Here is a 25912-nt window from a genome sequence, read left to right as displayed (position 1 = left end):
AAACTCAAATTATAACTGATTAGCCAAGACAATTATGGATCTATTACTTATATATTAATTTTTATAAAGTCTGATTGCAAAATTAGAGAAATTCTAGGAATCATTTTATGAATTGTAAAATATAAGAAATGGTATGATACTCTAAACATATATAAACAAACCTTGTAAATGTGAGATTTTGACAACTGATTAGTCTTTACAGGACAACTTGCTTAGGGGACACACACGCATAATACATTTTACGTGTATTATACACGTATTTAATGTAATAATACATTAAAAACCAGAAAGCTAAATGTATCATCTCTCTTACACAACTGGCTAGCCAAATCCTAAAATTATTTTTCCTCAAAGTTTTCAATGCTATCTAAAGTAGAAGTATTAATACACGTTCTGCCCAAGTTCTCAAAAACGTCCAACCCTAAAAAGCTGCAAAAATTTTCCTAGATCCTGAACTGTTCATTCTATACAATTAGAACCAATTATTTCAGGGTAAGCATTAGAAACTCTCAAAAGCGCTAAAATACACTAGTTGATAAAAGGAATTCATTTCAAAACTAGAAACACAGAAAAAATCAAACCTGGATTCAATGTGGAGAAAGCCGAAACCACCCTCATGATCTGTGAAATAAACTATTTTCCCTTAATGACGATTGGACTCATTTTTCCATGTCAGTTCAATGGCCACCAGAAATTACAACAAAACACATTTTTCCTCTCTTGTCATTATGTGTGTGTGTGTGTGTGTGTGTGTGTATATATATATATATATATATATATGTTGTATGTGTGTGTTCTGTTTACCGGAGTCCACTGCCAAGGTTTTTAAATGTGTTTAAGAGCAAGTTGCTGATGCGATGGGTGGGCAGGGAAAGGGTCAATGTAGTGGTTTTGTGTAATGCCGGGCTCATTAATGGCACTTACCAAATACCCTATTTATTTTAATTGTGGCTTTCAGGGTTAGAAAGAAAAAAACCAAAAAAGAGGGTAAGAGTTTTTCAAGAACAAAATATAAACCAAAAATAGGAAATTAAGGCAAAATTACCCGGATCATTCAGGCCACCTTAGTTTCTTTTCCTGAATTTCTGACATTATAAACCCCCTCTCTTCACAGTCTTATCTGTTTTGTACACGACATCTCTTGGACAACTTAGGTTCTGAAATCTTCCTACCAGTCCCCTTATTTTTTACATAACAAGTGTTTTGCTAAAAATATCGATACTTTCTAGAGCCTCATGCCATTCCTACCTGAAAAAGAACACTGTCAGGTAACAGGACAAGTAAGAGGCAGCAACCATACTGCAATGGTCCGCGATTATACAGCAATTATTACACACAACCTCGCAAGGACAGAGGAGCGTCCAGGAACAGGGCAGGCAATCCCTCGGTGCTGGCAGCTGTTAAGATGGGTCAAGCGGAAAAATGTGCCTTTTCTATACTTAATTTTAAGTGGGTATGATTTTTAGGACATTGAACCTCTTTTGCTACCCACCAAAAGGAAAAAAAAAAAAAGTTTTCTCAACTGGGTAAATAAAGATGGTTTGATATAATATTCTAACCCTGAGAAGCAAACAGATTGCACATTTAGCTGAAATAGGAAGATTTCTGAAGCGATAATTATTTTGATATGGTAAGTGAATTAGTTAACTATAGTAATTCCTAAAAAAGCAAATTTAAAAAAGCATTATTTTTAAATTTTTTTAAGTGGTAGGGAAAATAAATAGCAAAGCAGCCAGTAAAGTTCAAGAAAAAAAGTTAGAACATACCATTCAACTCTCCATTGCTTTGAAAAAAGAAACGCCAGTAGCATTCCTACACTTGTAATTAGAAAACATGCATGTAAACAACTCTTCAAATAGTCTTTTATAATAAAATAGAAAATGTCCTCGGGTGAGAAAGCAATTTTTGACTGACTGCAACTCATCTAGGTTTTCACTACCATACAACTGGGTAAGAGAGTAAAATCTCCGATTTTGCACTGTTTGGCATAGTCTCGCTCCTCTACCTTCTCCACCTAAATAGTTCCCATTTTCCAAGTGGACAATGTGCAGAGAACTTGTATGCATTAATGAATTCCTCTGCAATTTTGGTTTCACTATCAGAATTGAAGTTTGCACACAACAGTGTCTCAACAATGATCTCAACGTCCTAACGCTTTAGAATCCGTTTACCTTCTGTGTTCACCTAGATCAGGATGCAATACCTGTGTGAATCTTTTCGGGTCATATTGAGACATGCACTTTCCTGCATCTGCACACACTCTCAAGTTCCTCTAGAATGTTAAGAACTCAACTGTGTGTGATATTAAAAAGTACGCCAGAAGTAATTTCTTGGACTCCAGATAATGTACCTGCAGAAACAGTCATTTGGTAGGATACCACAAATACCCTACTACTGAATTCTGAAACGTTTGTTCCTGAGTCCGACTCCCCTTCTGACCACATCTACTCAATTTTGTTTCCACCGAAGGAACGCTCCGCAGTCACAAAACTTTCATCGTGAGGACGCACCACCTAAAATGCGTGCTCAGAAGTCAAAGTCCTATAAAAGTATCCTCGATGAGCATTTGGTGAATTGCTGCGTTTTTAACCCTCTTATTCTGCTCCCCTCATCTGCACGGCCCTAAATTCGCAAGCGTTCACCGCCCAGGTTCGGGGTCTTTGACTCAGCAGAGAAGAATGTGGCTGATGAGTTATCTATTAATCCAAAAACCCTCGGCTAGAAAGATATTTCACCAAGAACTTTTAACACGGAAAGGGAGGGGGCAGGGAACAGAGGTATCTTTTAATGAAAACTTTTCCCCGAGTTTCTTCCTTAAACTGCCCCCCCGCTACCCCGAATCCACACACAATTTCCAGCCCCAGCCCTAAGTCCTGACCCTCCGAGTCCCGATATCTGAGGTCACCCAGGAGTCAGCTCTCGGTTCCACTTTTTAAATCCCGGGCAAACAAAGCTGAGCATTATACTTACAAAAGTCTCCGAAAAGTCCTTAGAGTTACGCAATTTGGGGCCCGCAGACGCGCGTGGACACAAAAACACACTTTCCCGAGATCCACCCTCCCCGGGCCACACTGCGGGGCTGCGTCCCGGGCACGGGCCATGCCTAAACCTTCCACCGCCGCGCCCCGGGCCCGCGCCCGCGCCCCGCCGGCCGCCCGCACTGGGTCCCGGATCGCCCCCGCCACTGCACCGAGCCGCCCAGTACCTCCTCCTCCTGAAGGTTGGCCTCGCTCGGGGTGTTCTCCTTCTCGGCTTTGCCGCCGTTGTTCATCTTCCCGGTCCTTCCTCGCCGGGCCGGGCAGGGCTGGGGCGCGGGGCTGGGCGAGGGCGCGCTCGCCCACTGTAGCCTTCCCCGGGCGCCGGGGCTCCCTCGGGCGGGCGCCGCGGGCTGCGGGGCTGGAGCTGGAGCCGGGGCAGTGGCTGTCGGGCTGGGGCTCCCGCGGCGAGACTGCGACGGCAGCGGCGGGCGACTCAGGAAGTACGAGGGAGAGACGGGGCAGGGCGCGGGCCGAGAGCGGGGCACCGAGACAATCGGGCCCCGGGAGGGCGACCTGGATAGGGAGGGCGGGAGCCAGGGGAGGAAGGAAGAAGGAAGGAAGGAAGCAAAGGATGGGGCGAGGACGCGCGTCCCAGGAGTAAGCGCAGAGAGTTGGGGCTGGGGGCTGCAGCCGCTGGAAGGAGGGGACGGGGGTGCCTAGAGAGGAGGAGGAGGAAGAGGAGGAGGAGGAAGAGGAGGAGGAGGAAGAGGAGGAGGAGCGGGGCGGAGAGGCGCGGGCGGCGGCTGGGACGCTGGGACCCGAGAGCCGCTGAGTGCGCGCTCCAGGCAGGCTCTGGGAAGTCCGGGATGGAAGCAGCTCCCTTTCTCTCGTCTTCCTCCCTCCCCTCTCCCCTCCCTCCTCTCCGCGCCTCTCCTCCTCCCTCCGCCCTCCCTGGACGTGGGCTGCCGGCTGCAGCCCGGAGGGACGGGGCGCGGGACGGAGCCCCCCGCGGGAGGAGGGGCCGGCGGCCGGATGGCGCGCGCCGGGGAGGGGCCGCGGGCCGCGGGCGGAAGCGGCGACCCCAGCCCCAGACTCGGCGGCTGGTCGGAGGGCGAGGGCCCTGGAGGCCGAGGGCAGGGGAGGTCGGGTACTGCAGTTCCCTCGGCCCCCGGGGGCCCCGGCGTCTGCGCGCCCCGGGACTTCGGGGACCCTGCCCCGCCGGGGCCAGGACCGGGAGCTGGGATGTGTGCGACTTTTGTTTGCCGGCTTTTACCATGGGATTTGCACCCCTGGCCCTAAGCCCACCCTTCCCGAGCCAGACCCGGTTCTTCCCCTGCTGTTTGAATGACAGGATGAGAACTCGAGGGACACCGGGGACAGCCCCCTCCGGGCCGGCTTTTTCAGGACAGGGCTTCAAACCCATCTCCAGCGCGGGTCCTGCGACGCGCCCGGAGCCTTCCCCGCTTCGCTGCCTGGGCGTCCCGCGGCCCCCGACTCCTCTCCCAACTCTCACCCGACTGTTCTGGGATTGTTTACTTGGCCTCTCCCTCACCCTTCAGAAAGCTCCTTCCTGGAAGAAAAAACCACAAACTTACCCTATTTATCTTTTTAATCCCACGGCTATTTAAACGAGCTACCGGGTGTATAGTAGGCACTCAATAAATATTTGTTGGCAAAGTGAATATTCCTCATTGCAGGCAGAGCTCGGGGTCCACACGGAGGAATTTCAGAGGCTGGAAGCACACTTGAAGAAGAAAGGGGGCCTGGGCTTTGCACCAACTTCAGGATTGCGTACTTGTTTCCTCATCCGTTAAATGGGAGCAGCTGAATGTGTCTCCTAGCGTTTTCGAGATTGTAGGTTGATAGAACTATGTACAGCACCCAGTATTCATTCTTGCTTCGTTTAGGTTTACAATACATGGAAGCTAACATTATTATTAAGGAAACTTCCATTTTTCCCGGGCCTTAGAAAGCTTTTCCAATACTCGATCGTTAAAGCCTCTGTTTTTTTTGTTTTTTTTTTTTTGTTTTTTTTAGAAAAATGAGGGTCTCACTTTGTTGCCCAGGCTGATCTCGAACTCCTGGCCTCAAGTGATCCTCCGGCTTTTGGCCTCCCAAACTGATGGAATTACTGTCTGGAACCACTGTGTTAAACTCTTAGATTTGACTGCTACAAATGTATAAATGTGGAACTCCATGTATCAGTGGGTTCTGCCCCACTTCTTACTCCCAGGAATTCTCCGTCCCAGCCTGCTGCTCCTGTCCTGCACCAGTAAGTTTCTAACTACAGTATTTGCTTAACTGTTTCTCCCCACCCCCCAGCAGACATTCTTTATACTGATTTAAGTGCTGCTGGGGATGGGGGGGGGGCGGCTGTGGGCGTTGCAGATAAGGACCCTCCCTTTAGGGAGTTTAAAGTAATACGGTGGCTCACGCTTGGAATCTCAGCACTTAGGGAGATAGAGGAAAGAGGATTGCTTGAGCCCAGAAGTTCAAGACCTGTCTGGGCAACATAGTGAGACCCTGTTCTCCACAAAGAGGGGAAAAAAAGAAAAGACAAAAAAATAAAGTGGTATGGAGCCAAGATACTCTCAGAATCCTCTTTCCGATTATAGAAAGCGAGGAAAATATTTGCTTTAAGGGCATTATGAGAAAAACAGTAGTGATACTTGGATTTACATACTGGGTTTATCTTGGGGGTTTGGAGATTTTGAAACAGGAAGATTTCCATAGGGAAAAGATGTTTTTTAATTGCTGTCATAATGTGATTTCTCTCTAAGGGGAACAAACATGTATCCTGGATGAAAATAAACCAAGTCTATTGAAATTGCAACCCAAGACATTCAGAAGAGACAAGGCTACAGTGAATCTGGAAAGTTTGCACGTGTTTGGATGTATTGATTGCCTTAACTGGCAGCCCTTTGCACTGCCAGCTTCTCCCTCAATTACATGAGGAACCACGAGGGGGCAATGTCTACCCGAGCAATAATAGGTGAGTGGTGGTCTTAGGACCCCGTGGTGGCCCATGATGCTAGCACTGTGTCTTTGGCCATTCTTGCCTGTTATGGAGCGTAGTCCACAGAAGGGCATGGTCTTCTTGGAGCCTGGCATGGGCCCAACAAAAATGACAATGTAGTCAATAGTTCCACTCAGACTTCACTTGGGAGCAGGTGGACTACGTTGTGTGATATCAGGATGCCTGGAGAACCTCTCCTATCCCCACCCAGAGAAGCATGGCTTAATTCCAAATAAAGAATCTGGTTCCTTTGTCTTTAAGCCAAGCCAGGACTTTGTCCATTGTTAAAAGTCAAAAATCTCTGGGATAAGAAACAAAAATAAGTTCCAGCCGGGGCACGGTGGCTCATGCCTGTAATCCCAGCACTTTGGGAGGCCAAGGTGGGCCGAATACATGAGGTCAGGAGTTCGAGACCAGCCTGGCTAACATGATGAAACCCCGGTTCTACTAAAAATACAAAAAAATTAGCTGGGTGTGGTGGCACACGCCTATAATAGCAGCTACTCGGGAGGCTGAGGCGGGAGAATTGCTTGAACCCGAGAGGCAGAGGTTGCAGTGAGCCAAGATTGCGCCATTGCACTCCAGCTTGGGCAACAAGAGTGAAACTCTGTCACAAAAAAACAAAAATAAGTTCCAGGAGAGGATCCTTATCTGGCTTATTCACTGTTGTATTCCCAGCATCTAGACAGTGCCCAACACATAGGAGGCACTCAGTTATTTTTTAATAAATGAGCATTTTAAGTCTGATGGGTTACTGATTCTTAGGCCTGAATGTTATCACCGGATTTTTCCAAGATCCAGCAGGAAGGACTACATCAGTGGAGATGTCTTAAAACAGGTAGTCACAGCAATGGCATTAGGCAGGGTCTTGGCAGTGTTTTTTTTTGTTTTTGTTTTTTTGTTTTTTTTCTGAGAGTCTCACTCTGTTGCCCAGGCAACATTGTTTAAGACAATGTCTCACCCAGGTGAGAATTGTTCAAGCAATTCTCCTGCCTCAGCCTCCCCAGTAGCTGGGACTACAGGTGCACACAACCACACCTGGCTAATGTTTTTGTATTTTTAGTAGAGGCAGGGTTTCCCCATGTTGGCCAGGCTGGTTGGTACTGAACTCCCAAACTCAGGTGATCCACCCGCCTCAGCCTCCCAAAATGCTGAGATTACAGACATGAGCCACCGGCCTAGCAGTGGTCTTTAGTCATGATTTTGCAGGGAGGACCCTAGATAGAGACCTTGTGCAGAATGGAACAACTGATAAGGTTTCAAACAGTAAAAGATAAAATCCCACCATTGAGGCCAGGTGCAGTGACTCATGCCTGTAATCCTAGTACTTTGGGAGGCTGAGGTGGGCGGATCAGCTGAGGTCAGGAGTTTGAGATCAGCCTGGCCAACATGGTGAAACCCCATTTTTGAAAATACAAAAATTACCCAGGCCTGGTGGTGGGTGCCTGTAGTCCCAGCTATTCAGGAGAACTCAAGAGGCAGAGATTGCGGTGAGCCAACAAACATCACACCACTGCACTCCAGCCTGGGCGACAGAGCAAAACTCCCGTCTCAAAAAAAAAAAAAATAATAATAATCACACCATTGATTTTGACATATCAGACAATAAAATCGACACTGATGCAGGAATGGCTATATTATATAGTCAGTGGTGAGAGTGACATTCAGGGTGTTTTCAGAAAAACATATGGGGTTGGGATAATATGTCAGGAAGAGAGATTCCTGCTTTTTGTCCTTTCCATGAAGAATAGAGTTATTTGAAAGAGCAATAATGTATTACCAATAAAACTCAAGGAAAATCTGTAAACAGACTTTCGCTATTTGTAAAACTTTGTGATTGAAGGCAAAGAGTTTGAGTTTGGGGGAGGAAAATGTACCTTCAATCAGGGTATAAATGATAATTACAACTTGCTTATGACTTTAAAAAAAGATTCCAAAGTAAGATCTCCTCAGTAGCAATAGTTCCCAGGCATCCTGAGAATTATAAGACAACAAAGGGTTTGTTTTTTTTTTTTTTTTTTGAGACGGAATTTCGCTCTAACCAAGGGATTTTATATCCTGTAATAGTTGTGCTGAAGACCAGAAAAGTCCGCTTTCTCCCCAGCCTAACACTCTACCTACCCTATTGCCTGACCTTCGAGATTACCTTGAAAGGGTAATATTGTACACACACCTGTAGTTTTTTATTACTCACTGCTGTTTCTCTGGCAGTGTTCATTTCGAGGCTTGCCTTAAGAAATCCAAACCTGGCCGGGCGCGGTGGCTCAAGCCTGTAATCCCAGCACTTTGGGAGGCCGAGACGGGCGGATCACGAGGTCAGGAGATCGAGACCATCCTGGCTAACACGGTGAAACCCCGTCTCTACTAAAAAATACAAAAAACTAGCCGGGCGAGGTGGCGGGCGCCTGTAGTCCCAGCTACTCGGGAGGCTGAAGCAGGAGAATGGCGTAAACCCGGGAGGCGGAGCTTGCAGTGAGCTGAGATCCGGCCACTGCACTCCAGCCTGGGCGACAGAGCGAGACTCCGTCTCAAAAAAAAAAAAAAACCAAAAAGAAATCCAAACCTATAATTATGTCTTAAGTGTTTGCCTTTGGGAACTGCAGACATTAAAGGTCTATTTTGAGGCGATTTGCATGGCATGAGCTTTGTACCTATGTTAGCTTTGCAGCAGAAAGCTGCAGTATCTACCACGTGTGTTGTGATTGTCTCTTAACCCTTCGGCTCAGCCAAAGAAGTTCTTGAGGCCAGAGGGGCTGTATTTTATTGGTTTTTGTCATCCTTGACACCTCTCTCTCCCTCACCCGGTGCATGCATACTCACCTCCAGCTCCTCTCCATCTTCCCCTGATTTATTTATTAATTTATCATTGTGGCAAAAGACACATAACATGAAATTTACCTTCTTCACCACTTTGGGTTTTTGGGTTTTTTTGTTTTGTTTTGTTTTTTTGACATGGAGTCTCAGTCTGTTGCCCAGGCTGGAGTGCAATGGTGCACCACAACCTCCAAAATGCTCACCACAACCTCCACCTCCCAGGTTCAAGACATTCCCCTGCTTCAGCCTCTTGAGTAGCTGGGACTACAGGCATGTGCCACCATGTCTGGCTAATTTTTGTATTTTTAATAGAGATGAGGTTTCACTATGTTGGCCAGGCTGGGTTGGTTTTTTTTTTTTTAGAGATGGGTTTCACTGTGTTGCCCAGGCTGGTCTCAGACTCCTGGGTTCAAGTGCTCCTCCCACCTCAGCCTCCCAAAGTGCTGAGATTACAGGTATGAGCCACTGCACCCAGCCTACTTGTTTGTTTTTCCAGATTTCGTTCTGTTGCCCAGGCTGGAGTATAGTAGCATGATCATAACTCACTGCAGCCTCGAACTCCTGGGCCCAAGCAATCTTCCTGTCTCAGCTTCCTGAGCAGCTGGGACTGCAGACTCTTGCCACCACACCCAGCTAATTTTTAAATTTTTTTCCCAGGCTGGTCTCAAATTCCTGCCTTCAGGGAATCCTCCTGCCTCAGCCTCCCAAAGTGCTGAGATTATAGGCATAAATCATTTCACCTAAGCCTTCCATTTGAACCATTTTTAAGTGTAGTGTTAAGTATATTCACATGGTTGTGCAACAGCTCCCTGATTTTCAGCTCTTAAAGAATTCTGAGGTTCACTGGTTTCCCTCTGACCATGATCAGAGGCCCACATGGAGGAGAATCCAGGTGTTTGGCTTACGGCCCCAGCTGAGCTCTGCAGACAACCAGTATCAATTTGCCAGCCCTCTGAGTGAACTATCTTGAGAGTGGTTGCTCCAGCCCTAGTTGAGCTGCCACAGCTGATACCATCTGGAACAGAGATGAGCTTTCTGCAGCAAACCCTGCCCAAATTGCAAAATTGTTAGCAAAAAAAAAAAAAAAAAAAGTGAATGTTGTTGTTTTAAGTCACTATATTTCAGTGTGGTTTGTAATACAGCAATATATAACTGAAACATAATTACATACCTAGAAGTGGGGTAATAGAAATCAACAGGGTGATTCCTACTGTAATAGAAACCTAAAACACATGGCAGGGGCTTTGGGATCAGATGGAGGACAGAAGCTGGAAGAACCTTGAGGAGTCTGTTATTGAAGAACACCATTAAAGAACAGTGAGCAGGGCTGGGCCTCATGGCTCACGCCTATAATCCCAGCACTTTGGGAGGAGGTCAGGAATTCGAGACCAGCCTGGTCAACATGGTGAAACCCTGTCTCTACTAAAAATAGAAAAATTAGCCGGGTGTAGTGATGCGTGCCTGTAATCCTAGCTACTGGGGAGGCTGAGGCAGGAGAACTGCTTGAACCCAGGAGGTGGAGGTTGCAGTGAGCTGAGATCCACCACTGCACTCCAGCCTGGGCGACAGAGAGAGACTCAGTCTCAAAATAAATAAAATAAAATAAAAAATAAAGAACATTGAGGATACTGTTATTGCAGGCTGGAGAAAAGGGGGATTGATGTAGGTATTGGAAGAACAATTAGCTAAACTAGTCTGCAGTTATGTGAAAGCTAGAGAAGATACCTAGTGAACATGTGGATCTGGCTATGGAGATTTCCAGATAGAATGGTGAAAGGGCAGAATGGTTCCTTTTGCACGCCTATGATATAGTACCAGAGAAGTGCAGTGAGCTAAAAAGAAACTGTTCCATTTTTCATCAGGATTTAGAAGAAGCAATAAAGAAACCAGGACTTGCAGGATTTGAAATAAAACTACTTTTCATTCCTAGTTCTCCAGAGGACAAAACTCTCAAAATAAGAAATGGCTTAGGGGCAAAAGTCAAATCCCAGGTACTATCAGGAAAACATAGTCATAAGTAAAGTTCAAGACAAGGACAGGTGCAGCAGCTCACAACTGCAATCCCAGTGCTTTGGGAAGCCAAGGTGGGAGGATTACTTGAGGCCAAGAGTTTGAGATCAACTTGGGCAACACAGCAAGACTCCAAGACTCCTTCTCTGCAAAAGAAAGAAAGAAAAAAAAAACGAAAGAAAGAAAAAAACAATTTTGAGACAGAATCTCGCTCTTTCACCTGGCTAGAGTGCAGTGGCATGATCATGGCTTACTAAAACCTCTGTCTCCTGGGTTCAAGCCATTCTCATGCCTCAGCCTCCCAGGTAGCTGGGATTACAGGTACGCACCACCACGCTCGGCTAATTTTTGTATTTTTAGTAAAGGCGGGGTTTCACCATGTTGGCCAGGCTGGTCTCGAACTCCTGGCCTTAAGTGATCTGCCACCACGCCCGGCCTCTGCAAAAAATTTAAAAATTAGCTGAACATAGTGGCACATGCCTATAATCCCAGGTATTTCAGAGGTTGAGGCAGGAAGATCACTTGAGCCCAGGAGTTTGAGGTTACAGTGAATTATGATCATGCCACTGCACTACAGCCTGGGCAACAGAGTAAGAACCTGACTCTTAAAAAAAAAAAAAAAAAAAAAAGATGGCCGGTCGTGGTGGCTCACGCCTGTAATCCCAGCACTTTGGGAGGCCAAGGCGGGCAGATCACAAAGTGAGTAGATCAAGACCATCCTGGCTAACACGGTGAAACCCCGTCTTTACTAAAAAAAATACAAAACAAGAAATTAGCCAGACGTGGTGGCGGACGCCTGTAGTCCCAGCTACTCAGGAGGCTGAGGCAGGAGAATGGCATAAACCCGGGAGGCGGAGCTTGCAGTGAGCCGAGATCTGACCACTGCACTCCAGCCTGGGTGACAGAACGAGACTCCGTCTCAAAAAAAAAAAAAAAAAAAAAAAGATAAGGCTGTAGCTAGAAGACACTGGGTAGGCAGCCTCTACAATGGGCCCCAGTGATCCCTACCTCCCGGTATTCAAACCCTCTGTAATCCCTTCCTTAGTGTGGGCTGGACTTTGCAACTTGCTCTTAAGGAATACAGCATGGCAAAAGTGTTGGATAGCATCTCTAAGATTAGATTTTTAAAAAAGACTATGGCTCATGTCTTACATGCCCTCTCTTGCTTTCTCACTTGCTGCCTTTGACCTGCGACCTGCTGTATGGAGACACTCATGTGGCAAGGAAGGCAGGCCTCCAGCCAAGAGCCACCAGGGAATGGGCTTTCAATCCAACAACCAGCAAGGAGCTGAATCCAGCCCACTACTGCATGGGTAGACCTGGAAATAGATCTTCCCTAAGTGGAGCCTTCAGATGAAACCTATTATGGACTGAATGCTAGTGTCCCTCTGAAATTCACACAAAATCCTAACCTCCGTTGTGATGGTATTAGGTAAGGCATTTGGGAGGTAATTAGGTTTAGATGAGGTGACAAGGGTGGGGCCCCCATAATGGGGTTGGTGCCCTAGAGAGGGGAAGCCAGCTGGGCTTCTGGGTTGGGTGGGGACTTGGAGAACTTTTCTGTCTAGCTAAAGGATTGTAAACACGCCAATCAGCACTGTGAATAGCTAAAGGTTTGTAAACGCACCAATCAGCACTCTGTAAAAACGGACCAATCAGCAGGACATGGGTGGGGCCAAATAAGGGAATAAAAGCTGGCCACCCCAGCCAGCAGCCGCAAGCTGTTTGGGTCCCCTTCTACAGCGTAGAAGCTTTGTTCTTTCCCTCTTCACAATAAATGTTGCTGCTGCTCACTCTGGGTCTACACTACCTTTATGAACTGTAACATTCACTGCCAAGGTCTGCGGCTTCCCTCCTGAAGTCAGCAAGGCCACGAATCCACCGGGAGGAACAAACAACTCTGAACGTGCCACCTTTAAGAGCTGTAACACTGTGAAAGTCTGCGGCTTCACTCCTGAAGTCAGCAAGACCAGGAACCCACCAGAAGGAAGAAGCTCCGGATACATCTGAACATCTGAAGAAACAAACTCTGAACACACCATCTTTAAGAACTGTAACACTCACCCTGAGGGTCCGCAGCTTCTTTTTTTTTTTTTTTTTTTTTTTTTGAGACGGAGTCTCGCTCTGCCGCCCAGGCTGAAGTGCAGTGGTGCGATCTCGGCCTACTGCAAGCTCCGCCTCCCAGGTTTACGCCGTTCTCCTGCCTCAGCCTCCGGAGTAGCTGGGACTACAGGCGCCTGCCACAGCGCGGCTAGTTTTTTGTATTTTTTAGTAGAGATGAGGTTTCACCGTGTTAGCCAGGATGGTCTCGATCTCCTGACCTCGTGATCTGCCCGCCTCGGCCTCCCAAAGTGCTGGGATTACAGGCTTGAGCCACCGCGCCTGGCCCGCAGCTTCATTCTTGAAGTTCCCACCGGAAGCAATAAATTCCAGACACACCCTTATAAGAGGAGAAAGAGGCTAAGTGTGGTGGCCGCCACTTGGAATCCCAACACATTGGGAGGCCAAGGCAGGAGGATTGCTTGAAGCCAAGAGCTTCACACCAGCTTGGACAACACAGTGAGACCCCCATTTCTATGAATAAATAAACAAATTAGCCACGCACGTGGCTCACTCCTGTCATCCCAACATTTTGGGAGGCCAAGGCAGGAGATTTACTTGACACCAGGAGTTCAAGATCAGCCTGAACAACATAGTGGGATCCTGTCTCTACAGAAAAATTAGCCAGGCGTGTTGGTGTGAGTCTGTAGTCCCAACTACTACTCTCAAAGCTGAGGAATGAGGATCATTTGAGCCTAGGAGTTTGAGGTTACAGTGAACTGTAATTGTACCACTGTGCTCTAGCCTGGGGGACAGCTAAACGCTGTTTTTTTGTTTTGTTTTTTTAAAAAAAGGATGAGAACCAAAGCTCCTTCTCTCCCTGCCAGGTGAGGACACAGTGAGAAGGTGGCTGATTGCAAGCCAGGAAGACGGTCTCCTCATGAGGAAATGAATAGGCTGGCACCTTGATCTTGGACTTCCCAGCCTCCATAACTGTGAGAAATAAATGTCTGTTGTTTTAGCCACCCAGTCTGTGTTATATTGTTAGGACAGGCTCAGCTGACTAAGTAATTAATACCAAGAAGCGGTTTGCTGCTGTAATAAGTAACTAAAAGTGTGGAAGCAGCTTTGGAACTGGGTAGTAGGTAGAGGCTGGAAAAGTTTTGTTTTTAGAGACAGGGTCTGCCAGATGCGGAGGCTCATGCCTGTAATCCCAGCATTTTGGAGGCCGAGGCGGGCAAATCACGAGGTCAGGAGTTCAAGACCAGCCTGGCCAACATGGTGAAACCCAGTCTCTATTAAAAATACAAAAAAAAAATTAGCTGGGCATACTGGCAGGCCCCCGTAATCCCAGCTACTTGGGAGGCTGAGGCAGGAGAATCACTTGAACCCAGGAGGCGGAGGTTACAGTGAGCCAAGATCTCGCCACTGCACTCCAGCCTGGGTGACAGAGTGAAACTCCATCTAAAATAATAATAATAATAATAGAGACAAGGTTTTGCTCTGTCACCCAGGCTGGAGTGCAGTGGTGCAATCATACCTCACTGCAGCCTTGAACTCCTGGGTTCAAGCAGTCCTCCTACCTCAGCCTCCTGAGTAGCTGAGATTACAGGTGCAGGCCACCATGCCTAGATTTTATTTTTTTTAAAAGATGAGGTCTCACTTTGTTGCCCAGGTTGGTTTGTAATGATCCTCCTGTCTTGTTCTCCCAAAGTACTGGGATTACAGGCATGAGCCACCAAACCCAGCCTGAGGCTGGAAGAGTTTTGAAGAACATGCTAGAAAAAGCCTAGATTGCTGTGAAGGGACCATTAAAGGTGATTCAGGAGAAGGATCAGAAAGAAAAGGGGAGCTGTAAAGAAAACTTGCCTCTTAGAGAATACATAGTCATGTACAAGATGTTGGTAGAAATATAGACAGTAAAGACCAGTTACAGTTTCAGGTGGAAATGAGGAGTATGCTATTAGAAACTGAAGGAAAGGCGGCTGGCATGGTGGCTCATGCCTGTAATCCCAGCGCTTTGGGAAGCCGAGGTGGGCGGATCACTTAAGGTCAGGAGTTTGAGACCAGCCTGGCCAACATAGTGAAGCCCCATCTCTACTAAAAATACAAAAAATCAGCAGAGCATGATGGCAGGCACCTGTAATCCCAGCTACTCGGAAGGCTGAGACGGGAGAATCACCTGAACCCGGGAGGCGGCGGTTCCAAGGAGCTGAGATCGCTCTACTGCAGTCCAGCCTGGGTGACAGAGTGAGACTCTGTCTCTGGGGAAAAAAAACAAAAAGACAAAACAAAACAAAAACTGGAGGAAAGGCCATCCTTATTATACAGTCTCAAAGAACTTAACTAAATTGTATTCATGCTCTAGCGTTTTGTGGAAGGTAGGCCTTGCAAGAAATGAAGTGGAATATTTAGCTGTAGATTTTTTTTTTTTTTTTTTTTTTTTTTTTTTGAGACGGAGTTTCACTCTTGTCGCCTAGGCTGGAGTGCAATGGCACAATCTCGGCTCACTACAACCTCCGCCTCCTGGGTTCAAGGGATTCTCTTGCCTCAGCCTCCTGAGTAGCTGGGATTACAGGCGCCCGCCACCACACCCAGATAATTTTAGCTGTAGAGATTTCTAAGCAGTTTTGAAGGAGTGGCTTGATGCCTCCTGACCGCTTTAAAGTAAAATTTGAGAAGTGAGAAATAAATTGAAGAAGGAATTGTTAAGCAAAAAGGAACCACAACTTCAAGATTGGAACATTATCCGCCTGTCCATATTGTAAAAAATGAAAAAGGATATTCAGAAAAGAACACCAAGGGTGTGGATAACTGACCTTTTGATAAAGAGATTGGTGTGGGTGCAAACCGCAGACCTAATCAACCATCTCAACAGAAGCCACGGGATTGTACCAGCGGAAACCCTGCCAACTGGGATTAAAGGAAACAAAGCAGGACGGAATGAAGGAAAGCTACAGACATGCATTATCCTTCAAGAAAAGGGAAGGAGGACTCCAAAGGTGATCCAGAGATCATCAGAGCTGCTTCTCCCACCACAGGCCCAGATTGCACAGGCTGAGAACAAGGCTTGTCTCCACCGCGGGTGGGTGTGACATTCAGCAGAGGTGGGTGGGTAGGCCCCTGCAGAGAGCCACTTGGGTGGTACTCCACAAAGCCCAAAGGGGCATACTGCTTGCACAGCTGCACCCCAGTGGATCAGTCGGACACAGCATTGCACCAAAGACAATTCTTTCTTTCTTTTTTTTAGGAGACAAGATCTTACACTGTTGCCCAGGCTGGAGTGCAGTGGCATGATCATAGTCCACTGTAGCATGGAACTCTTGGCCCCAAGTGACTCTTCTGCCTCAGCCCCCCAAGTAGCAGTGACTCCAGGTATGCACATCTACACATGGCTAATTTTAAAATTATTTTTAGAGATGGGGGTCTCACTATGTTGCCCTGGCTGGGCTCAGACTCCTGACCTCAAGGGATCTTCCTGCCTCAGCTTCCCAAAGTGTTGGGATTACAAGCATGAGGCACCACACCGGGCCGAGTATTATTTTTGAGACTTAAAATCTCATGGTGTTTGCTCTGTTAGGTTTTGGACTTACTTGGGATCCATCACCCCTTTCTCTCTTCCAATTTCTTCCTTTTGGAATGGGAATGTGTATCCTATGCCTGTCCCACCCATTGTATTTTGCAAACACATAACTTATCTGGTTTTACAGATTCACAGCTGGAGAGGAATTTTGCCTCAAGATGAATTGTACCTCGAGTCTCTACCATATCTGCTCTAGATGATATCAGATGAGACTTCAGAGTTGATGCTAAAATGAGTTAAGACTTTGTGGGCAGTTGAGATGGAAAGAATGTATTCTGCATGTGAGAAAAGCATGAATTTGGTGGACAACAGCACTGAACAGGAGGCTGTGCTGTAATCTCTACAGGAACTGTCACATTTTATTGTTTGAAAACGCCAGGTTAAACATAAGCATTTCCATCCCTCTCCCCAAACCTCTAATAACAATTCAAAAAAGATTTGTTGTCATCAACATTATTTTAAAGCATAAACTAATAAGGATAAAGAGAGTGAAAGAAAGCTAGGCCTGTGGCTTATACCTCTAATCCTAGCAGTTTGGGAGGCCAAAGCGCAAAGATCACGAGGCCAGAAGTTTGAGACCAGCATGGGCAATATAGCAAGATCCTCATCTCTACAAAAAGAAAAAAAAAAAAAATTAGCTGGGTATGGTGACACATGCCTGTAGTCCCAGCTATTTGAGAAGCTGCAGCAGGAGGATTACTTGAGCCTAGGAGTTTGAGGCTGCAGTGAGCTATGATCGCACCACTGTACTCCAGCCTGAGTGACAGAGTGAGACCCCATCTCCTAAAAACAGAAAGAAAAAAAAAAGAGAGAGAGACAGAATGAAAGAAAACAACAGTAATAAAATTTGGGAAGCTGTGAAGCAGATTAATATTAAGAAAACTGAATCCTAAGCTTGATGGCAAAAAATTGAGAAGCTACAGAATCCCCAAAAGACTCAAGCCTTGGCAGTAGCTGGCACCTCAGAAGTGAGAGTGAAAATGGGATTGTAACCAGGTGGATTATCGAAAGGAAAGCAATACATTCCTAGATTCCCCCTTTTTTCCCACAGTTTACTGTGAAATTTACTTTTTTTGTTTTTGTTGTTTTGAGACAGAGTCTCACTTTGTCACCCAGGCTGGAGTGCAGTGGCACAATCTCAGTTCACTGCAACCTCCGCCTCCTGGGCTCAAGTAATTCTCATGCCTAAGCCTCCAGAATAGCTGGGATTACAGGGGTGTGCCAATGCACCCGGCTAACTTGTATTTTTTGTAATTTCGTATTTTTTGTAGAGACGGGGTTTCTCTATGTTGGTCAAGCTGGTCTCAAACTCCTGACCTCAAGTGATCCACCCACCTCGGCCTTGCAAAATCCTGGGATTACAGGTGTGAGCCAGCGCACCCAGCCGAAATTCACATTTTAAATTTGTCTCTTCTCTTTTTGGGAATATCTAAATGGAAAAAGAAAAACACAAAACAGACATATCTTTTTTTTTTTTTTTTTTTTTTTTTTGAGACGGAGTCTCGCTCTGTCACCCCAGCTGGAGTGCAATGGTGTGATCTTGGCTCACTGCAACATCCGCCTCCCAGGTTCAAGCAATTCGCCTGCCTCAGCCGCCCTAATAGCTGGGATTACAGGCATGTGCCATCACACCAAACTAATTTTTGTATTTTTAGTAGAGATGGGGCTTTACCATGTTGGCCAGGCTGGTCTCGAACCCCTGACCTCAGGTGATCCACCTACCTCGGCCCCCCAAAGTGCTGGGATTACAGGCATGAGCCACCAGGTCTGGCCCCCATATCATCATTTTTATGAGAAATTTATTTCTCTTCATATGAGTAAAGTTTTATTAAATCAGCTTAACTATAAAATAAACATATAAAAATTTTAAAGGCAAAAAACATGACTAATGAGGTAAACATCAATGGCTGAAAATTTGGAAAATTAGATGTGTGTGTGTGTGTGTGTGTGTGTGTGTAAATTTAGGCTTCCAGTAATAATAAGCATTACTGTAATTTTCACCCTAAGTGAACCACTTTAAAATGTGTGCCTTTCTTGAGTAACCATTGTAAATATAAATTGGACGTTCACGGACTGAAAAGATTTAAAACTAATGACTGGATGTTATGGCAAACAGTATGGAGGTTCCTCAAAAAATTTAACAATAGAACTGATCTAGCAGGCTTGCTACTGAGCATATATCCAAAGAACATGAAGTCAGTATGTCAATGACATATCTTTCTTCCACGTTCATTTGAGCATTATTCACAATAGCCAAGAAATGGTGTATTTATACCACATTTTCTTTATCCATCTATCAATAGATGAATAGATGAAGAAAATGTGGTATAGATACACCATGGAATACTATTCAACCTTAAAAAAGAAGGAAATCCTGTCATTTGTGAAAACATTGATGAATCTGGAGGACGTTATGCAAAGTGAAATAAGACAGGCACAGAAAGACAAATACTGTATGATCCCATTTATATGTGGAATCAAAAAAGAAACAAACTCGGCCAGGTGCAGTGGCTCATGCCTGTAATCCCAGCACTTTGGGAGGCTGAGGCGGGCTGATCACTTGAGGTCAGGGGTTTGAGACCAGCCTGGCCAACATGGTGAAACCCCATCTCTACTAAAAATACAAAAATTAGCTGGGCATGGTGGTGGGCACCTGTAGTCCCCAGCTACTTGGGAGGCTGAGGCAGGAGAATTGCTTGAACCTGGGAGGAGGAGGTTGCACTGAGCCAGGATCACACCACTGCACTCTAGCCTGGGCAACAGAGTGAGACTCCATCTCAAAAAAAAAAAAAAAAAAGAAATAATAAATAATGTATATTATGGACGTGTACCCATATGAAGGCATCTGGATTTTTCCAACCTCATTCTTTTTAAAAGCTTTGTATAATTTTACTATGGGTGTACAAGTCCTATATGGATGGACATTTAGTTTTTTTTACAGTTTTTTAGTATTTAACAATGCTTTGAAGACCATTTTTGTGCAAACATTTTTATACATTGCCTGATTATTTCTTTAGAATACGTTCTAAAGAAGTTATTAGGTTAAATGTTAAGCATATTTTATGCATTGATGTTTCTGGTTAGAAAGATGATGGAATTTGCACCACTTGCTTCTACATTACATGAGAATGTCCATTTCATTACAACATTCTCAACACTGGAAAAATCTTCATTTTATCAATTGGTGGTGAAAAATGATAAAACATCATTCCTTTAATTGTATTTCTTGATTATTAGCAGGACTGACCATCTTTTCCTCAGTTTATGACTATTTGGAAATTGCCTATTGTGTCTTTGTGCATATTTCTAGTGGGAAATATGGTTTTTAATATTTTGGTTTATCTGTTTGTTTTTTGAGACAGAGTCTCACTCTGTCACCCAGGCATGATCTCAGCTCACTGCAACCTCCACCACCCGGGTTCAAGAGATTCTCCTACCTCAGCCCTCAAAGTAGCTGGACAGGCACGTGCCACCATGCCCGGCTAATTTTTTGTATTTTTAGTAGAGATAGGGTTTCACCGTGTTAGCCAGGATGGTCTCGAACTCCTGACCTCGTGATCCGCCTGCCTTGGCCTCTCAAAGTGCTGGGATTACAGGCATGAGCCACCATGCCCAGCCGGTTATTAATTTTTAAATTGACAAACATTGTACATATTTATAATGTACAACATGTTTTGAAATATGTTGTTTGCCTTTTTCTAATTGATCTTTGAAATTATTTTGCCCCCAGTATCCTACAACCTGTTTATGTGTTCCACAGATATGACTGCCACATACCACGATAGGTTCTTAGAATCAAATGATATGCAGGAGAGTCACAGACCCTATCTTCACGGGCTAGGCAAATTGGTAAGGAGTTACAACAAAGTGGGATCGGTGCTATACCTATGAAGTTCACTATTCTAGAGAGTTCAAAAATGTGACAAATACACACTCTGGGAGGTCAGTAGAGGCTTCCATGAGGACGTGATATTTCCCTGGATGAGGATGAGCATAGTGGCCAGTTCAAGTAGGAGTGGTAAGAGCCAAGAGGGTTCCAGTCAGAAATGAGGCTAAAGGGATTAGAGAGAATTTTTGACTAGTGAATTGAAAACACTGAAGAGTAGAAAATAGAAAAGTGCTGGGAGATAAGCTTGGATAAGTAAAGAAGGGACAGATTATTAAGAGTTTAAGAGGCCAGGCATGTTGGCTCATGCCTGTAATTCTAGAACTTTGGGAGGCCAAGGCTGGCGGATCACCTGAGGTCAGGAGTTCGAGACCAGCCTGGCCAACGTGGTGAAACCCTATCGCCACTAAAAATACAAAAAGTTAGCCAAGCATGGTGGCACACACCTGTAATCCCAGCTACTTAGGAGGCTAAGGCACAAGAATTCCTTGAACCCAGGAGACAGAGGTTGCAGTGAACCAAGATTATGCCACTGTACTCTAGCCTAGGCAACAGAATGAGACTCTGTCTCAAAAAAAAATTAAGCAGAACTCTGAAAATTTTACATAATGAGAAGTGTGGTGCCTGGGTTGGTTCATCTTTTCACCTTTTCACTCTGCCATTCTCAATTTTATGATATCTCTTTTTCTGGTCCCGTGATATCTCCCCTTATACTCACAATAGCTGTGGCAATTCTAAGCATTGCACCCTCACACAATCATGTTCAGTGGCTTGGAAAAAATAGGCCTTATCTCTGTTAAAGAGGAAAGTCTTTCCCGGAAGCTTCTGTAAGAATTCTTCATCTCTCATTGGCCAGAACCCGAACACAGGGGCCAAGCTGCACTGACTGCTGGGAAGGTGAGCATCTGGTATTTCATTATCTGTGGTGGGAGGCACTTCTATCTGCAGGGAAGAGTGATAACCTTGGGACAGGAAACCAACAGTGTTGTTCTCTGCATTTGTAAAGTTTTGAGCAAACAAATGATGTGATCAGGCTTATATTTAATTCTGTATTCTTCCAGGTCTTCTTCCTCCTTTCACATTACTCTCCATCACCTCCTTCCTCTACTCTCAACCACCACTTTTTCACCTAGTTCTCCTACATTTTGAAAAAAAAAAAAATTCTTTTTTAAAGAGAAGAGGTCTTACTATGTTGCCCAGGTTAGTCTGGAACTCCTGAACTCAAGCAGTCTCTCTGCTTCAGCCTCCTGAGCTACCATGCCTGGTTCCTTTTTTTTTTTTATAATGGAGTCTCACTCTGTCACCCAGGCTGGAGTGCAGTGGCATGATCTCAGCTCACTACAACCTCTGCCTCCTGGCTTCAACCAATTCTCCTGCCTCAGCCTTCTGAGCATGTGGGACCACAGGCACGTAGCACCACACCCAGCTAATTTGTGTATTTTTAATGGAGATGGGGTTTTACCATGTTGGCCAGGCTGGTCTCAAACTCCTCACCTCAGGTGATCTGCCCACCTTGGCCTCCCATCTAGTTTTTGTATTTTTAGTAGAGATGGGTTTCACCATACTGGCCAGGCTGGTCTCAAACTCCTGACCTCAAGTGATTCGCTTGCTTCAGCCTCCCAAAGTGCTGGAATTACAGGCATGAACCCCAGCACCCAGCCTGCCCTAAACAGAAGGTGCCTGACTTGATGTTTTAAAATGTCCTAAAACAACTAACATTTTGGGTTACAAGGACGCTCAGTATGCTTGGTATTGCCACTGGTATGTTAACCAAGACTTACTTAATTTCCACTATTAACATAAATAATGATACAGTCACTTAGGTTGTGTGCCTTGCCTAACACTTTATTGGTAAAATGTTTGTAGAATGAATAGCTTTTAAATAAATAAGTCTCCAATCCACATCATTCACTTTTAAAGACCAAAAAGTGACATAGTCACATCTGACACTCCCATTATGTCTACTTGTGCCATATTAAAAACATGTGAAAACCGTGGCAGGCCGACTTGGCTAGATGATCCTTTTTTTTTCAAACTGTGATGCAAATCCACTGAATTTCTTTCAAGTTTGATGGCCCATCAGTTAAGCATTCTAGAAAATGTTTTTTGAAAACGCATTGTTTGTTCTGAAGCCGTCTGGAACTTATTTTTATGAGTGCTGATTTGGACTTCTAGCTGACCAGAGATAATCAGACTTGCTCTCACACATTCTGGCCTATAACTTGGTCTGATTTTACCAGTTTTCCTTGCATCCTGAATGTCAGTCTAAACTCAACAGCAGCTAGTCAACAAAAGTTGTGGAGTATGTATGTGGAGATTATGGAAGAAAGTTTATGCTTCAGCTCATGTAACATAATCAATAACAAACTTTTTTTTTTTTTTTGAGACAGGGTCTCTGTTTCCTAGGCTGGCATGCAGTGACGTGATTTTGGCTCACTGCAGCCTTGACCTCCCAGGCATTGATCCTCCCATGTCAGCCTCCCAAGTAGCTGGGACTACAGGTGCACACCACCGTGCCTGCTAATTTTTGTATTTTTAGTAGAGACAAGGTTTCTCCATGTTCCCGAGGCTGGTCTCGAACTCCTGGGCTCAAGCAATCCACCCACCTCGGCCTCCAAAGTGCTGGGATGATAGACATGAGCCACCATGTCTGGTCAATAACAAATATTTTAAGCACCTTTTTAAATTAATTAATTAATTAAATTTTGAGATGAGTTTTGCTCTGTTGCCCAGGCTGGAGTGCAGTGGCACAATCTCGGTTCACTGCAACCTCTGCCTCCCGGGTTCAAGCAATTCTCCTGCCTCAACCTACCAAGTAGCTGGGATTCAGTCACCCACCACCACACCCAGGTGAGTTTTGTATTTTTTAGTAGTGACAGGGTTTTGCCATGTTGGCCAGGCTGGTCTTGAACTCCTGACCTCAGGTGATCCAGCCACCTCGGCCTCCCAAAGTACTGGGATTACAGGTGTGAGCCGATGCACCTGGCCTTTTTTTTTTTTTTTCTAAGATGGAGTCTCACTTTGTCGCCCTGGCTGGAGTGCAGTGGTGTAATCTCGGCTCACTGCAACCTCTGCCTCCTGGGCTCAAGTGATTCTCCTGCCTCAGTGTCCTGAGTAGCTGGGATTACAGGCACCTGCCACCACGCCCAGCTAATTCTTTGTATTTACTGGTAAAGAAGGGGTTTCACCAAGTTGAGTCTTGAACTTCTGACCTTAAGCGATCCACCCACTTCAGCCTTTCAAAGTGCTGGGATTACAGGCATGAGCCACCATGCCTGGCCTAAGCACCTGTTGATATTTCAATAAAAGTTAAATGTTTTAGAAACGAGTTACATATGAGTACTTTATGCTAGCGATTATTGAATAAATGAGTTTTTGTGCCATACGTGAAAGATATGAACAATGGTTTGAGATCATGGAGTTACAGATTAATGTTAGTTCATGGTGGTTTTGAGTGAGCCTGGAGTCAGGGAAATTGCAGGGAATTTAAGATACTCATGTTGAGTCTAAGCTCTGCCACTTGTAAGTGTCACCTTTGGGAAGGGCATTTCACCTTGCTTAGATGTGGTTTCCTTATTTGTAAAATTGAACTAGTGACTATGGCTCTTACCTCCTCTCTGAGCTGGTATCAAGACCATATGAGAGAGTACGCATGTTATTTTCAATGGAAGTACAGTAGTCGCTCCTATCCATGGGGGATACGTTCCAAGACCCCAAGTATCTAGTAGCCTGAAACCTCAGATATAGTACTAAATCCTATATATAGTATGTTTTTTCCTATACATACATACCTATGATAAAGTTTAATTTATAAATTAGGCACAAGAGGTTAATAACTGATAATAAAATAGGACAATTATAACAATATACAGTAATAAAAGTTATGTGACTGTGGTCTCTGTCTCTCAAAATATCTTATTATACTTACCTATTTTACAACTGCGGTTGACTACAGGTAACTGAAACCACAGGTAGCAAAACCACCCACAAGGGAATACTGTTGTTCAATCTTGAGTTACTACATACATTGTCAAGTTTTTTCTTTTTGAGATGGAGTTTCACTCTTGTCACCCAGGCTGGAGTGCAATGGCGCGATCTAGGCTCAATGAAATCTCCGCCTCCCGGGTTCAGGCGATTCTCCTGCCTCAGCCTCCCGAGTAGCTGGGATTACAGGCATGCACCACCATGCCCGGCTAATTTTTTTATTTTTTAGTAGAGACAGGGTTTCACCATATTGGCTAGGCTGGCCTTGAACTTCTGACCTCAGGTGATTCACCTGCCTCAGCCTCCCAAAGTGTTAGGATTATGAGCGTGAGCCACCACACCCGGCCATACATTGTCAGTTTGTAAGCTCCTTGACTGATATGTTTGCACATGACTTACCACATGAAATAAATGTACCATAAGCAATGTCTCTATAGTATACTGTGCAATTATGAAATAGAGTCTGTTTGTCTCCAGATTAACTCAGCTAAGGGCATGGCATACTTTCTTCTATCTTTATGATGAGACACAGATTTCCTATTAAAAAGCATATCTTTTATTTGAAAAGATTGAGTAGGATGATTCTTAAGGAAAAAAAAGTGCCATATGGATAAATACAGGTACTAAAACCCATTTTAATAATATCCTCTGGCTCTAGGCCCACAATGCTATATTTTTATTAGATTTTGAACTGCAAGTGATTTCATCCACTTTAAACTCTTGCTTTCCACCTATAGTTGCTTATGAGATGGTGGCAATAATCACACTGACCTTAGTAGACTCGCCTCCTTTCCTGATTGATCTATTTCTGTTATGTTTTTGCTAACTAATAAAAATTTTACTTGCTGAAATATTTTTCATTAAAGGCCTGTAAAAGAATACTGATATTTTACAGCCATGGTTGCCTTCTTTTTCTACTTTAGTTTAAAGACGTTTCTTTCATCCTTCTGCCACAAAGAAGAGATTAAGCATTCTGTCCTAGTTCTGCATCTGCCTATAAATCAAGCACTCCTCTGGCTTTCCTCTGCCTGTATTTTGTTTCTTTTTACTTTGTAGTTTGAAATAATTTCAAATTTACAGAAAAATTTCAAGAATAGTTAAGGGAACTCCCATTTCCTGTTTGTCCAGAGACAACATCAAGTTTTGCTATCTTGTTACTGTCCTTAATAGCAAAAGGATCTAATCCAGGGCCACACATTGTACTTAATTGTTGCATCTCTGTAGTTTCCTTCCATCCAGAATAATTGCTCAGTTATTCTGTAGACTGTCTCTCAGTTGAGCTTGTCTGATGTTTCCTTCCTCATGATTAGATTAAGCTATACTTTTTTTTTCTTTTCTGTTTTTTTTTTTTTTTCTTCACAGACAGTATCTCACTCTGTCACCCAGGATGGAGTGCAGTGGCATGATCATAGCTCACTGCAGCCTCGAACTCTTGGGCTCAAGCATCCTCCTGCTTCAGCCTCCCAGGCCACTGGAACAACAGGTTCCATACCACCATGCCCAACTAATATTTTTTAAATTTTTTTATGTAGAGATGGGGTCTCACTGTGTTTCCCAGGCTGGTCTCGAGCTCCTGGCCTCAAGCAATCCTCCCTCCTTGG

At 44.8% G+C, this 25912-nt stretch overlaps 2 protein-coding genes across 14 annotated transcripts in view; one reads left to right on the top strand and one right to left on the bottom strand.

The window, feature by feature from the left end:
- RBPMS (RNA binding protein, mRNA processing factor) overlaps positions 1-3832 on the bottom strand; it is a 188834-nt gene extending 185002 nt beyond the window's left edge. For 9 of the 11 annotated variants that reach the window (XM_074000628.1, XM_065519038.2, XM_074000627.1 and 6 more), the window contains exon 1: positions 3206-3832. In XM_074000628.1, the coding sequence (XP_073856729.1) occupies positions 3206-3271 (66 nt within the window). In that variant the 5' untranslated portion in view covers positions 3272-3832. Of the gene's footprint in view, positions 1-1766; positions 1813-3205 lie in introns of those variants that run through there. The other 2 variants (XM_045398096.3, XM_045398097.3) reach the window with 2 other exon arrangements.
- On the top strand, positions 3809-17273 carry LOC135964708 (uncharacterized). Of its 3 annotated transcripts, XM_074000623.1 has the most exons (7): positions 3809-5250; positions 5759-5970; positions 12027-12250; positions 13746-13853; positions 15737-15943; positions 16109-16233; positions 16569-17273. In XM_074000623.1, exon 1 carries the CDS (start codon positions 3845-3847, stop codon positions 4604-4606), a length of 762 nt encoding a protein of 253 aa, XP_073856724.1. In that variant the 5' UTR covers positions 3809-3844; the 3' UTR covers positions 4607-5250; positions 5759-5970; positions 12027-12250; positions 13746-13853; positions 15737-15943; positions 16109-16233; positions 16569-17273. The 3 variants fall into 3 exon arrangements, with proteins under 3 accessions (XP_073856724.1, XP_073856725.1, XP_073856723.1); XM_074000624.1 differs by lacking the exons at positions 13746-13853; positions 15737-15943; XM_074000622.1 differs by lacking the exons at positions 13746-13853; positions 15737-15943; positions 16109-16233; positions 16569-17273 and having other exon boundaries at positions 12027-12611.
- Positions 17274-25912: the final 8639 nt, after the last annotated feature.

This window comes from Macaca fascicularis, chromosome 8, assembly GCF_037993035.2.
Source record: "Macaca fascicularis isolate 582-1 chromosome 8, T2T-MFA8v1.1".
NCBI classification, from domain to species: domain Eukaryota; kingdom Metazoa; phylum Chordata; class Mammalia; order Primates; family Cercopithecidae; genus Macaca; species Macaca fascicularis.
The sequence above is the reverse complement of the archived record's forward strand: the minus strand, read 5'-3'. Positions and strand labels throughout refer to the sequence as shown.